Raw genomic sequence first — 15842 nt, forward strand, 5'->3', positions numbered from 1 at the left:
GTAGTTTTGATCAAGTAAATGCAGGCTTGATGAGCATAAGAGACTTCTTTCAAAAACATTACAAATAGTAATGTGTCCATTTATATATATATATATATATATATATATATATATATATATATATGATAATAATATAAATAAAACAAGTCTAACTTCACATAATAACACATGTTGCTATGAATATGCCAGGGTAGGGTGTTTTATATCTTGGCTCCAAATCATAATATACTTATTCATAGAAACCAGGCCATTGACCATGTTAACCAAAACATGGTTGACCGAATTGAAACTCAAGAATGTCTCCCTAATGAATGAACTGTACAAACACAGTGAAGTCATAACCTGAGCAGACACCTGCTGTCTCCGTTACATTCAAAAGTGTTAACGTATGTCTGTGTGTGATCAGCGCTATATATATCCGCATGCTAGTTAAAACGGACAGACTAACAGCTGGCCCTCCCTCTGACACCCCTCACCCCTCGTAGTCTGTTCGACCAGAGCCCCTCAGTCCTGGACAGAGAGGGAACAAGCACAGGTTGCACTGATCCAGACCCCACTTTCCTCTCTTAAAGGATACTGACACAACCTGACACATCGCAGGTAAGGAGCCCCTGCCTCAGGTGCTTATGCAGCAGGGATGTGTGGGTTGTGTGTACAGTGTGTTAAAAGTTCTGTCAACTTTTCTGACTGACATCATCTACATATAATGATATACAATAATGTCTCAAAGCAGTACGGTAAGGTCTCAGTCGTCACTAGCCCTGATAGACAGCGTATAGGGCTAAACTGCATTAGCCTGTACTGATTATTCTGGTCATTTATGATATGTGCACGCTGTTGGTTTTACATATTGATGTAATTTGTGTATTTAGCAAAGTGTGAGAATGAACTACAATGCCTTAGACTAAATATTGAGGATAAGGTTTATTTACAGTATACTACTTAACAGATAAAAACATGGTCCCTTGTGTAAAAGAAGTACATTATGGAAATAATATATTTTACAAGCATTTACTTAAGTTGAACTCAAGTGCTTTTTTTGACACACTTAAGTTGGACTTAAGTACATCATTATGTAATTTCACTTCTATGGAATTACTTCTATTCTTTTTATAATATGGTTAAAGTGTACTGATGAAGTGTACTGACAAGAATTTATGGTAAAAAAAAATACTTTAATGTCATTTCTATTTTTTATGTCAAATTTAAATATATTTGCAATACATTCGAAATGAAGAAATTGCAGTTTTGTACATTTAAAATATATTAACTTTAAATGTAATATAAAATAACGCACTACAGTTAAAACTATAATCAAGTACTCTACATGTGCTTTAGTATGTTAGTCAACACATCAAAATAAGTGTACTTCTTTAAAGCACAACAAAATATTATTAAAACATAATGACATAAAATGTACTTCATCTCTTTAAGTGCACTTAAGTGGCCTTTTATGTCATAATTATCTAATCTATTATATATTTTTTTTAAATATACTTTTAAAATTTAAAGTAGCCTACACTACAAGTGCACATTCAATACACGTACGTTCAATTTCATTTTTGGACATAGGCTAGGTTTTGCACACAAACCATAGTACCATTCTTTAGTATTTTTTGAAAGTACCATGTAAATACCATGGTGCATGCATATGTTTTAGTTTTTTAGTTTTAGTCATTTTAGTACTTAAAGTCCCCCTGTAGTCAATAATTGTATCCCTTAAAACTCATCTTTGATCACCAAAATTACATATTTAAACGTTTTCTTAATGCCTTAAAATAGCTTGAGTGTAACTCTACACCCCTGCCTCATTTAATATACACGGATCTATGAATATGATAATTAGCCCCGCCTCCACTCACTCGCACGAGCTCAGACGAGATCCACTCGGTCAACTCACTGAGGTAAATGCTGCAATGGTATTGCTTTTTACAACGCCGGACACATAACGATAATTAATATGATTAGCGTTTTGCTTGACTATGTTATCAAATAGCTAATAATGTGTTGCTAATGTTACACAAACCATGTTCACATTCAGGAGTCAGACAGCTGCCTTCTGACAATCAGTATCATTAAAAACGCTTTGAACAACTCAGAACGTCAGTGGAGAAAGGCATATAGTTCATCATAACATCGTAATGCATCATACACCCGCCGTATTGCTTAATCTACCCGATTTTTCATATCAACAGAAAAATATACCTTGATAACCTTGTTTTGAGACTCCCTTGCGCGGTCAGTTAAAGGGTTAGTTCACCCAAAAATGAAAATTCTGTAATTTATTACTCACCCTCATGCCGTTCCACACCCGTAAGACCTTCATTAATCTTCGGAACGCAAACTGAGATTTTTTTTGTTGAAATCCGATGGCTCCGTGAGGCCTACATAGGGAGCAATGACATTTCCTCTCTCAAGATCCATAAAGGTACTAAACATATTAGGTATTAAAACATATTAGGTATTAAAACATATTTAAATCAGTTCATGTGAGTACAGTGGTTCAATATTAATATTATAAAGCGACAAGAATATTTTTGGTGCGCCAAAAAAAATAAAAAAATAACGACTTATATAGTGATGGCCGATTTCAAAACACTGCCTCAGGAAGCTTCGGAGCGTTATGAATCAGCGGTTCGGAGCGCCAAAGTCACGTGATTTCAGCAGTTTGGCTGTTTGACGCGCGATCCGAATCATCCAGCTATTTCAAACGGCGGGGTCTTTGGTATTACTGCAAATACTCAGCAATGGTGTTAACTTATGAATTGCACATGGTTTGTTTTAAAGCATGTTAAAAACACCAGATAGACACACGAACAATATTAAAAACTTGATTTTCACCACAGGGTGACTTTAAACTTATTTCAGTGTAGTTGCTAAGGCAACATTTATAATTTTCGTTTACGTTTATAATCTAATATTTATATTTTATTTCAGCTTTTATTTCAGTTATGAAAATGATTTTGAATAGTTTTAGTTTTAGTTAGCGATAACAACACTTGTGGAAATTCAGCCCTGTTAAGCTTTCCATTAGCGATCACCGTATTTAGTAGCATGGTAACAACAGTACAGTAATGGATGTGGACACAAACTACCACCTTTTCCCCTGGTAGACTCGCACGGTGTGACATCACACCCTTCATCTGCGACGTCCTGTCCAGTTGGGTCTATATCAGGCATATCGATTCACAGTCCCCAGCAGAACTACACGGGGAGCGCTGCCTTTGCTCGGACGTCATGTGTAATTGCTCCGGGTTATTTAAAGGGATGTGCTAGTGTCAGCCTTTCAGCAGGTGTAATAAATGTCACCCACTGAAGTATGAATGTGATTTTGTGTTTGTTTCTTGTGTTGTGGTTGAAAAGGTGTGAAATTGCAAGGGGCAAAATGTCGGAGATTCACATTCCCTAACTTTGTTTTCCACAGACAGCATGTCTCAGCATACTCTGATGTCAACACAGGAGAGGAAAATGCAGGCGGCTGCTATTTGTAGAGAGATCCATGCTTCTGATGGTACTAGCACTGATTTATTACTAACCTTCATGTGTGTGTGTGTGTGTGTATATATATATATATATATTAAAATGTACTTAAAAGTCTTGTATACTTATCAAAGCTGCATTTATTTTAATGAATTTTAAAATGTAATTTATGTGATGTAACGTTGAATTTTAAGCATCATTACTCCAGTCTTCAGTGTCACATGATCCTTCAGAAATCATTCTGATCATGAAGCATTTCGATTACTATCATCGTTGAAAAAAGATGTGCTAATTAATATATTATTGTAGAAACCATGATACATTTTTTTCCCATGGTTCTTTGATAAATAGAAAGTTTAAAAGAACAGCATATATTTGAATTTATTTATTTATTTGAAATTTCTTTTATAACATTCTGTACTAATGCCTGGTTTCATAGACAAGGCTTAAGGCTAGTCGCAGACTAAAATGCATGTTTGAACTGTCTTAACTGAAAATAACTTGCACTGACATGCTGTATCTTAAAATGTCAGTGCCATTGTTTGTGTATTATGTATTTTTCTTAGGCATTTTTATAAAAGCTACTAAAAATCCTAATTTAACTAAGGCCTAGTCCTGGCTTAAGCTAAGACCTGTCTGTGAAACCCAGCCTAAAAGTCTTTCCAAAACAGGCTTTCAGGTTAGCAATAAGGTTCAAGAGGCTGTGCTGTATCGTGAATAAGTATAATAATAAGGCATAACGCAAAGCGGATATACAAATATTAAAGCCAAAAAATATCACTAAATCACTAAATGCCTTCCTTCCGCCAGAAAAGAATTGTCCCTGACCGTGAACAGCAACAAAAGTTACATTATTACACCATTAGATGGCGGCAAAGACTGTCTTTATGAGTGTGTCAGTCAGTAGCGAAGACTTTTATATTGAAAAGTCTGAATTGTTGTGAACATGGAACAAGATGCAACTGAAAAATGCTTTGACTAGCGCTGTCAGTCATGGGAAAATCTCTTAACTGTTAAAAAGACAGGATAATACATAAGACATTTAAACAGGTTTTTTTTTATGAACATAGGACTGACCTGAAGGAACATGCTAAATCTGAATGCAGGTAATAAACTCGCTCACTCGAGCTCTTTCTCACAATACTCTTCTACATAATACAGTAAACATCAATGAACAATATCAATTGAGAACAAACAGTTTACATTGCTAAGAGTTTAATCGGAATAAAACACAGCTATTGACCAATCAGAATCAAGGAAGGAACTAACCATTTTATAAGATAATATAAACCTAGTAATATAAACATACTGTAAACCCAAACAAGCTAGGATAATTATTTAGACATTAAAACCCTGTTAAGATGTGTGTATTCACATTTGTAGTGATTAGATTAACCACACCCTGGACAGATAAAGATACAAATCCGTAGAGATGTATAACTACCGAGAGCAACTAATCCTTTTGTAGTTGTCTGTTTGAAATTCTATTTCGGGGAGCGGACAACTGATCGGCCAGTGGCTGACTGCAAGATGATGCTTGACAGCTGTAAGAACATACCAGCAGGATACATTTTCATCCTTTGATATGCCTGTAAGAGCTCCCCGAGTGACCTGCATTACAGCCTTCAGTAATAACTCGATTTGGGCCTCTGCTAAAGACAACTGACAACTGAATTGAATTGTTGATGAGTTATCAAGTGATCACACTGCAGCATCACAGTTTAGAACGGGGTGTCAAACTCAGTTCCTGGAGGTCCACAGTCCTGCAGAGTTTAAGGTGCTTTCACACCATGTCGTAATTACTGTAACGATTCTGAGCTGTAAAAAGCTTTCACGTGCTTGTAGAACTTGTAATTACAACATGTACAGCTCCGACTTGTACCACGTGGCCAATGTACTACCTAACCACTGCAGATTTAAGGTGTGTTCAACTTGAAGCGGCACTGCACAGATCAGTGTATGATATCAAAGTACCACAAGAGTGATTCGAAAGCATAATGAACTTTTTTATGGTAGTTACGACATGGTGTGAATGCAGCATTAGTTCCAACCCTGCTTCAACACACATACCTGTAGTTTTCAAATATGTCTGAAGGACTTGATTAGCTGGATCAGGTGAGTTTAATTAAAGTTGAAGTTAAACTCTGCAGGGTTGTGGCCCTCCAGGAACATGGATCCATGAAAGCAACTAAAAACGTTGTATTATCATGCCAGGCCAGTAGTTGGCGGTGTCACTTTGTAAAGAAATACTATGCACCTATAGACTGAACACATAATACACATGATGTCAACGTTTGCACAAATTTGTGTTTTTTGTAGTTTACATGGAGTCGATAACGGTATTGTTTTAAAAAGCTTGCACTTTGAAACCCGTTTTCAAAAGCTTGCATTTTCGGCCCCCAAAACGCTGTTGTCGTGTCAATGAATGGCCAAAAGGGCCATTTTTTCTGTTTTTATTTGAAAATGGTGTCATGTAAACAGACCCTGAATTTGACATCCCTGGTTTAGAATGTATGGCTGCCCAACTGAATAGAGTGAATTCAGGTTGATTGGGACACTTTTTCCAAGTCAACTCAAAGGCAAAAAGTGTCCCAATCACCCTGAATTCATCCTACTTAAAGGGTTAGTTCACCCAAAAATAAAAATTACCCAATGATTTACTCACCCTCAAGCCATCCTAGGTGTATATGACTTTCTTTTTTAAGACGAATGCAGTCGGAGTTATATTAAATAATGTCCTGGCTCTTCCCAGCTTTATAATGGCAGTAAATAGAGAACGAGATTTTGAAGCCAAAAAAAAATGCATCCATCCATCATAAAAAATAACCACACGGCTCCGGGGGGTTAATTAAGGCCTTCTGAAGAGAAGCAATGCATTTAAAAAAAAAAAAAAAAAAAACTTTTTAAAACTTTAAAATCTAAAATAACTAGCTTCCAACAGACGGCGTACGCATTGATTTACGGTGAAATAGTGAATTCTGACCCGACGCATAACGTAATGACGAACGCAAAAGCTTAGAGGAAAGAGAAAAACAAAACACCGGTCACGAATTAGAAGTCTAAAACGATCATTTTTAAAGAGAAATGTTGGAGGATTTCGATATAAGAGAAGAGGAGCTTGAGTTTGTTGCCCGGGCCCTATTTGGGGTGCGTAAGTCAACGTGCGTACGGCTGTCTGCCGGAAGCTAGTTATTTTAGTTTTTAAAGTTTTAAATATGGATATTTTTCTTACACAAACATCACCGCTCTTCAGAAGGCCTTTATTAACCGGCCTGGAGCCGTGTGGTTATCTTTTATGATGGATGGTTGCGCTTTTTTGGGCTTCAAAATCTCACCCTCTATTCACTGCCATTATAAAGCTTGGAAGAGCCAGGACATTATTTAATATAACTCCGATTGTATTCGTCTGAAAGAAGAAAGTCATATACACCTAGGATGGCTTGAGGGTGAGAAAATCATGGGGTGATTTTCATTTTTGAGTGAAATATCCCTTTAATTTTCAAAAAGATATTGTGTTGACTTATAATGTATACTTACTTAGTTTTTACTCTTTTCCACAGAAGAAGAGATGGATCTAGGGAGGAAAGTTAACGCACCAAAGGAGATCATGTTGGAGGAACTTTCCTTAGCATCAAACAGGGGCTCCCGTCTCTTTAAGATGCGTCAGAAGCGCTCAGAGAAATACACATTTGAAAGTATTCAGAATGAAGCCAACACACAGCACAGTGTAAGTGTCATTTGTTACAGAGTCCGTGGTCCAAAAGCACAGGTCTGTGTGTGGTTATATACAATCCAAATAAACACAAATTCCCTTTGTAGTGACCATTCCATTTTTTTCTTTTCTCAGATTGATGCCATTTCTCTGGGCCCAAGTGCTGAAAACATTTTAAGTAACGAAAATTGTCTTGGAGTTGATCAGGGACACAATACACTCAACCCTGAGACTATTGCGCCAGGTTAGTCCACAGCAATTTCTTTTTTTAGGGGTCCAAGCACCAAAGGTGCTCAAACCTTATTGTACTTACTGCCAATTATTAATTTTCTGTCCATAAGCAGACATCTTCAATCCTGCTCCTGGAGACCCAGCTTGCATCTCAATCAGCTCCCGAGTTCAGTAGCCAGGGCACTGATCAGGAAGTCAGGCCACATTCATTTACACGGTATACTTATATTTACAGATATATATACTGATAGGAAGCTAGGAAGCTGATTGAGATGCAGGGCCGCTGTCCTGCAAAGTTTATATCCAACCTGCTTCAGCACACCTGAATTTCACACCAATGTGATTTTCAAGTAAACCTGAAGAGCTTGATTAGCTGGTTCAGGTGTGTTTGATTAGGGTTGGAGCTAAACTCTTCAGGACAGTTGGTCCCCATGAGCAGCGTCTTGGCAGTAGACATCATAAGTCAGGGTTTCTCAAATCCGGTCCTGGAGGGCCACTGCCCTGCATAGTTTAGTTCCAACCTTAATCAAACACACCTAAACAATCTAGTCAAGGTTTTCAGAGTTACTAGAAAATTGCAGTGAGTTTGATCATGGTCTGAGCTAAACCAAAGAGTATAGAACCCAAGAGGCGAAACGCTGATGCTTTTTGGGTAACAGCCACTAGGTGGCGCTTCGGTAGCGCGGCCGCCATTTTGGGGTGAAAATGCCAACTGGACAATAGAATCCATCACATTTTACGCACCCAAAATCGGCGAATCTCACAGCCAAATCAGAAACGCAATAGAAAATTTCTCAAATTCAGTAAATTTTATGACACCTACAGTAAATGTTGTATTGTCTTAACCTATATATGTTTTATGTTATAAGTTGTGGAATCCAACCGTTAACGTACACATCTGAGGTAACGTAGTTAGCCTAGTATTTCCATTTAATGCAACTTTACATATTTACTATTAATAGTAAATTAATAAATAATAAAGTTAAGATCACCATGTTTGTAGCGTGATCCAGGGGATTAAAACGTACAATATATATTTCAGACCTAGTGGAGTAATAGTAATAGTAAATTACTCCACTAGGTCTTAAATATATACGTTTTAATCCCCTGGATCACGCTAAACATAATGACCTTATAGAACATGATGCATTGCTGTGTCTGTTATCCCATAATTCCCAATTTTGAACACAGTGGCTGTGTTTTTTTGTTTGTTTGTTTGTTTTTTACATAGTCTTGCTTTAACGGACATTAATATAAGACAACACTGCAAAAACAGTTTACTGTCAAGCTGTTATATTCTGTTATATATTTATTGTCCAACATTCCCAAATTTTCTGATGCATGTCCTTAATTTAATTTCATATGTTGGTATTGGTTCAGTGTTTATAATGCTAATACTTGAACTTCAAAGAATTTTAACCCAAACTGACTGGGTTTCTAGAGAGCAGAGGTTTTGTGAAAAAAGTGGAAGATTTAAACACAAAGTCCGTAAAATAAAAGGATTTGATGATCACTAGTGATAGTATTTTATTCTGTGTTGTCATCATTCAGGTTGGATTTTAGCTTTAATGTACTTTTTTTTTTTTTTAACAAAGCAGCTGATATTACCATAGAAACTAGTGGACTGCCGAGTTGCTTTCACCCCAAAATGGCGGAAGCGTGGGTCTGCTGCTGGGCGCTGGTGTTGCAATGGAACGTTTTATTGAGTTTCACTTCTTGTCAGTATAAGTTTTTTGGTTAAACTCTGCAGGACAGTGGCCCTCCAGGGCTGGATTTGAGGAACCCTGCCATAGGTTGTAGAGAACTTTTTTGGGATGGTTCTAAGTCCTCACTACTCAGGCACCCCCACACACATGCGTCGGTCATCCCATAACCCTGATGAAAGTTGTCAAAAGAATTTTAATGATATAAGTCAATTAAATCGTCTGGCATCACCCATTTTGACTATGACCTGCAAATGCTCAATGCAATGAACAAAACTTGATACTACAGAGCCCCTAAAGCAGGTGGTCCAAACTCGGCCCTGGAGGGCCACTGTCCTGCAGAGTTTAGCTCCAACTTGCCCCAACACACGTCTGGAAGTTCTAGTATACTCAGTGAGACCTTGATTAGCTGGTTCAGGTGTGTTTAACTGGGGTTGGAGCTGAACTCTGCAGTACACTGGCCATCCAGGAGCAGGATTGAACACCACAACTGTAAAGGAACACGGTGATGGAAAAAAATATGAGATGGGAGGAAAAATTATATGTCAATGCTTTTGCGATCTCTTGCAAACGCAAACTTTCTCGGGGAGAACGCAAAACTTTTGAGAAAGAATGCAAAAGCTTTGACACAGGGAAAAAGCAGTCTTTAATTTAATCCACAAAGGAAAACTCTGGAGATAATGCAGTAATAATTTCTCAAACACACTCAAACTCACAATCACATCAACAATAACGGACTGATAATAACTGATAACAATAACTGATCAAACAGAACTGAGGGAATAACGTATACATGTATATAACGTATATAGGCGTAACGTATATACAGTAACATAATCAAGGATAAACCAAGAAACCAACTAGGAACTCAGGCAAGTAAAACAGGAACAGAACACAGAGAAACCAAAACCAAAACAGACTACATGTGACATTACAACCCCCTCAGGGAAGGTGCATCCCCGAGCTATAAAACATGGTCCAACTGAAGAGGGAGTGAGGGGACTTGAGGATGTGGAAAATGAGACAATGAATCTCTAAATGTGACAATGAATCTAAACTTTGAAATATTAATGCGCTGTTTCTTTTATGTATTTTTATTTATTTATTTTCAAATAAATTATACAGTACAAAGCATTTACTGTTACATGCTGCACACTACATCTTTTACATCTTGAGCATGTAATTCCTGTGTGAACAGTGGCCGTAGTGCCCCAACAGGAAGCTTGTTAAGTGTTTCCTGTGTCCTTTAAGTGGTGGCACAGAGCAGCAGCTGTCCACGATAACATCTTAAACAGATCCTATCCTTAAAACCCCCATGGCCTGATCCATCCTTGGGGCCTAACTACCCTTCCTAGATTGGTGGATGAGTACATATTTCCTGTACGTCCTGCTATTTTAGTGTATTTGAGGCTTCATTTGGATGGGGAGGGGATGATACGAAGACCATCAGTTGAATTTTTGATAATAAATAAACAAGATTAATATCAGACAAAGTCTCTCTATGTGTGAGAGAGAGAGCAGTGCACTAGTTTCATGCTATGCAGGTTTATTTATTTATCATTTTATATTTTGGTAATATATGCTGTATCTGTATATACACACACAGTAGTGGCCAAAAATGATATCCACAGGGGATATTTGTTTTTAATGACCTTACATGTTTGATTAAACCATCAAAATATGAGGGATATATATATAGAGAGAGAGAGAGAGAGAGAGAGATTATTTTTAATAATATTTGAATAAAGGGTGAAGATGTCAATTTTTTACTAGGCTGGACATCACTTTTCACTTTTGGTCACTAGTGTTTATATATTATCAGTAGATATAATTTAATGTTAATCCAAAACTGAATTTGTAATTTGATTTGACATGACATATTTGGGCAGTTACCTGTAAATGCACTACAAAGAAAGGAATGAAGTCTCAAATATTTTTCACAACCATCATCTTTCAACATTTTTGAGCGAATTACTTTTTCTGTGCCACTAGTCAGCAAGCATAAATTGCCTCCTAATGAGAAATGTTTCATAGCTCATCAGCGTCTTGATGTATTAGTGCATTGCCCCATGAAAATAGTGTCTAAAAACGAATCCCCCCTGCTGTTATTATCATTTCTCTGAGGCCTGTTGAACTGCCCAGACCTTCAGTGCTGAAATATGCATTTTTTTGCTGCTTCCTTGAGGCCAATAAACTCAGGAAGGAGATTGTCCACAGTATGAGGGTGATATGTGACAGAACACCCACATTACATAACTGTTGTTTTGGGCTTGCTGGCCCTGCAAGTGAACAGCAATTTGAGGTATACTCTTTTTGAAGGGTCCCCCTCCGTCCTTCCACAGCATGTTTTAGAACTTTGTGAAGCCTTTTACTGTAGATTAAATGATGACCAGACAGTAATATATCACTAGAAGCTAACAATACACTAGCAGTAGCTAACAGAGTGTGCTAGTAGTCCATACAGCATAACAATATCCTAAGGTACTGTAGCATAACAATAAGCTAAAGAGCTTCCCACTTCGCTTTTCACTTCACTAGTGGACTTAGTTGAATTGAATGTGCACTTGTAGAGTACTTCAAATCTTAAAACTGTACTTGCAGATAACATAATATTAATAAAATAAAAGGAGTCTTAGGTGTACTCAGAGGAAAAATGTATTGCTCAAGAGGTTGCTCTTTCTAAGCTTGTGAGAATTAGTTGTGATTCTCATTTATCTATCATTTTAGTATCAACAGTGTCTCAGATGTTTCTTCTAAAATTCCTTAGGAGAAATAAAACACAACTGAGACATGAGAAAGTTCTGAGAGAAGGAGTCCAAAATGAGAATGGGCTGTGAGAAACATGGGAGATCTATTTATTGTCTTGCTGTAATGTCTTTCAAGACTCTATTATATAAATGTTTTATTGCTCAGAGTGTAACATGTATATTCTGTTATGTTCTGTTTTGGTTTCATTTTCACTGTGTTTCCTGTGTTTTGCCTTAGTTCCCTGTTATCGTTAGTTTCCCTGGTTGTTAAGGTGCGTTCACACCATATCGTAATTACTGTAACTACGAGATTCTGGCTCGCAAAAAGCGTTCACGTCCTCGTAGAGCTCGTAATTACAGTTTGTAAGCTGGGAGTTTTCTGAAAGCTCCCACGTGTACCATGTGGCCGCTGTACCACCTGACTGCTGTAGATTAATTTAGGCGTTGATAGTGGTGCCATAGAAACGCATAAATCCCAGTCCGAGTATGTGAACAGCTCAGAATACAACGTCACGTGTTGTCATCTCAAGATTCCGGTAAATACGAGGTGGCGTGAACACAGCACAAATTAGTTCCTGCACCTGTTCTGTTTTATGTTAATTACTCTCCCTTAAACAACCATTGGAAGACACATCATGGCCATATTCCAGGATGACAATGTCAAGATTCATCAGGTTCAATTTGATGCACATCTTGATGGAAATAACATTACAACATTTATTTCCATCAAGAGGTGCATCAATTTTTGGTCAAGATCTTGTATTGACAATGCAAGAGGTGAGCACTCTGTAAAGTCTCCTCCAGCACATCCCAAAAACTTACACTGAGGTTGAGGTCAGTGCCAATTCATGTGTGAAAATGATTCTTCATGCTCCCTCCCAACAATTTTTTCACAATTTTAACCCTGGTGAATCTTGACATTGTCATCCTGGAATATGGCCATGATACATTTTAATACATGGTTGTTTAAGAAATAATAAGCTACACACTCCATCTTTAAGGGTTAAAAGAACCATTGCCAAACATATAACATGCTAGAAAAATAATAATCACTGTAATAATGATCCATCCTTAGACTCTTATGTATTTGCCTATTAAAATCCAAACAGTGACTTTTTTTTTTGGCCAGGCAGTGTATAAAGGTTTTTCTTTATCAGCATTTTTTGTCATTCAGCATGTCTTTTAAATGTTTTTTGGTTATGGACCGCCTTATGGTCAAATAAAGCTTTTTTTTCCCATGCTTTCAATAGGCTATGGTGGTCCCTTGAAGGACGTTCCAGCAGAGAAGTTCAACTGTACATCAATGCCCAGATCCTACCAGTCCCCCTGGGAGCAGGCCCTCATTAGTGACCCCTCTCTGGCCGAAACGCTGGTCGCCCGCATGCCTGAACCTGAAACCAGACATGAGATACCTCAATACAAGAGCTTTAACAGGTTTGTGCTATACTCAAAACGTGAGAAAAAGAAACGGTGCTCGGGCCCTAATAACCATGCAAGCAATATTTAGTAGTTTTTGAGTTATAAGATTTCAAAATTTGGTTTCTTAATTAAAATACTTGGACTAATTGTGTTTCATTCAGTTTTTTTGTGCATATTACTCAAAAATAAAAATAAAAAATACGCTACAGACCAGTGCTATATTAGTATTATTTATATACTTTTATAGTATTTATTATTATTATTTTGAATTAGATTTTATTTTTATATTTTCATTTTAGTTTCAGTTTAGTAATTTTTCGTGTGCTTTTGTCATTTTTATTAGTTTTTGAAATAATTCTATTTATTCTATTTTTAATTTATTTATATTTAATTTTTAGTTATTTTAGTACTTTACTTTAACTTAAACTTATTTTATGTCAGTTAGTTGCCAAAGAATTATTTATAATTTTTATTATTAAAGTTTCATCTAGTATTTGTACCTTAAATTATTTCAGTTATAAAAAATTTCCAAAAAAGAGTTTTAGTACTTTTAGGTTTAGGGGCCGTTTACACAACACCGTTTTCAAAAAAAAAAAGGAAAACATTTGATGTGTTTTGGCCATTCATTTACATGTCGACAACTTCATTTTGGGGGCCTGAAAATGCAAACGTTTGAAAACGGGTTTCAAAGTGCAAGTTTATCATCTCTGTGTAAACTACAAAAATGCTGATTTGTGAAAACGGTGACGTCAAGCGTATGCATGTTACTGTAAATGTTCAGTGTATAGGTGCATAGTATTTCTTTACAAAATAACATCGCCAACTACTGGCCTGGCATGAATAATACAGCGTTTTTTAGTCATTTAACATTACGACAGATCATGCCCAGTTCATTGCACTGGCCCATTCTGGTGCAGTATGTGATGCCCACTTTTCACAATCCAATCAATTCCCAGTGGATAAAATAATAATATTTACATATGCTCTTTGAAAATCCTCTCGCATATGTAAATATGTCAAATTACAAAAATAAAATGGTTTACAAATGCTGTGTTATGTTGACTTTTAAGTATATATGTTGGAAACCTGCCTGAACTGTACATAGGAACATGTTTAATGAGCAGAAAGATGCCATCCAGCAGTATTAAAGTCAGTCAGCAAGATAATCTGATGAAGTGGGTAAAATTATCTAAAATGTTGCAGGGTTTGTACAGTATATGCTAAACTTTTTGCTGTAAGATTGTTTCTGTTGTGTTGTCTAACATAAAGCTCTCATTAACTGTCACTCCTCTAATTGAAGGGTGGCTATTCCATTTGGTGGCTTCGGCAAGGCACCCAAAGTCCCTGTCAAACCTCTTGATGTGGAACCCGGCCACGTCATTCCAAGTCCCATGGCCGCAGCACCTGCCGTGGTCAAACGGCCCACCTTCAACAGAACAGCCTCAGGCTGGGTTGCTGACAGTGCTCCTCTGATACTTCCCAGCATCCCCCTTGAGCCCATATCATCCATGTCCACATTTATCCCAGAGTCAGATGACCTCTAAGCATTATTCTTGTTTTTGTAAGCTTAATTTTCACTGGAATACACACTACCAGTAAAAAGTTTGGAAAAAATTATTAATATTTATAAATGTTTTTTGAAAGAAGTCTCTTATGCCCACCAAGGCTGCATTAATTTGATCAAAAATACAGTAAAACAGTAATATTGTGAAGTTTTATTACAATTTAAAAATAACTTTTCTATTTGAAAATATTTTAAAATGTAATTTATTCTTGTGTTGGCAAAGCTGAATTTTCAGCATCATTACTCCATTAGTCTTCAGTGTCACATGATCCTTCAGAAATACTTCTAATATTCTGATTTGCTCAAGAAACATTTCTTATTATTATCAATGTCGAAAATGGTTGTGCGCTTTTTAATATTTTTGTGGAAACCATGATATAATACTATACCATTCCAAAGTTTGGGGTAAATAAGAGAAAGAAAATAAAATGAAGAAATTAATACTTATATTCAGCAAGGATGCATTAAACTGATCAAAAGACAGTAAAGACATTTATAATGTTACAAGATGTTATACATGTTATAATGTTTCTATTTCAAAGAATCCTGACTGTATCACAGTTTTCACAAAAATATGAACTGTTTTCAACATTGATAATACTAAGAACCATTATTAATAATTGAGTACCAGTGATAATTGAGCAGCAAATCAGCATATTAGAATGATTTCTGAAGGATCATGTGACACTAAAGACTGGAGTAATGATGCTGAAAATTCAGCTTTACATCACTGGAATAAATTACATTTTAAAATATTTTCAAATAGAAAATTTAGAATACTGAAAATGTTAAGACACTGAAGTTATATGGCATGCCGTGACTGATTTCTGATGGATTATTGGAAATGTCTCCTAATGTTGATCTATACTGTTTCACTACTAGAAGGGCTTGCCAATCTGCCCACGTAGACCTGTAAATATGTATTTATAAAGGGCTGTGACATCAACATTTATTTAAATGATCTAATAAACAAAACATTCAATGAA

At 36.5% G+C, this 15842-nt stretch overlaps 1 protein-coding gene across 1 annotated transcript; it reads left to right on the forward strand.

Annotated features, from left to right (window-relative positions):
* Window positions 1-436: 436 nt before the first annotated feature.
* myoz2a (myozenin 2a) lies at window positions 437-15842 on the forward strand. Its single transcript, XM_051901611.1, has 6 exons — window positions 437-600; window positions 3425-3511; window positions 7041-7207; window positions 7328-7436; window positions 13124-13307; window positions 14593-15842. The coding sequence occupies exons 2-6, from the start codon at window positions 3430-3432 to the stop codon at window positions 14834-14836; spliced, it is 786 nt and encodes a 261-aa protein (XP_051757571.1). The 5' UTR covers window positions 437-600; window positions 3425-3429; the 3' UTR covers window positions 14837-15842.

This window comes from Ctenopharyngodon idella, chromosome 7 (genome assembly GCF_019924925.1).
Source record: "Ctenopharyngodon idella isolate HZGC_01 chromosome 7, HZGC01, whole genome shotgun sequence".
Lineage (NCBI taxonomy): Eukaryota > Metazoa > Chordata > Actinopteri > Cypriniformes > Xenocyprididae > Ctenopharyngodon > Ctenopharyngodon idella.

Coding starts and splice junctions, on each gene's coding strand:
- myoz2a (XM_051901611.1), top strand. CDS start 3,430: ATGTCTCAGCATACTCTGATGTCAACACAGGAGAGGAAAATGCAGGCG. Junction 3,512..7,040: donor AGAGATCCATGCTTCTGATG/GTACTAGCACTG, acceptor TCTTTTCCACAG/AAGAAGAGATGGATCTAGGG. Junction 7,437..13,123: donor CCCTGAGACTATTGCGCCAG/GTTAGTCCACAG, acceptor TGCTTTCAATAG/GCTATGGTGGTCCCTTGAAG.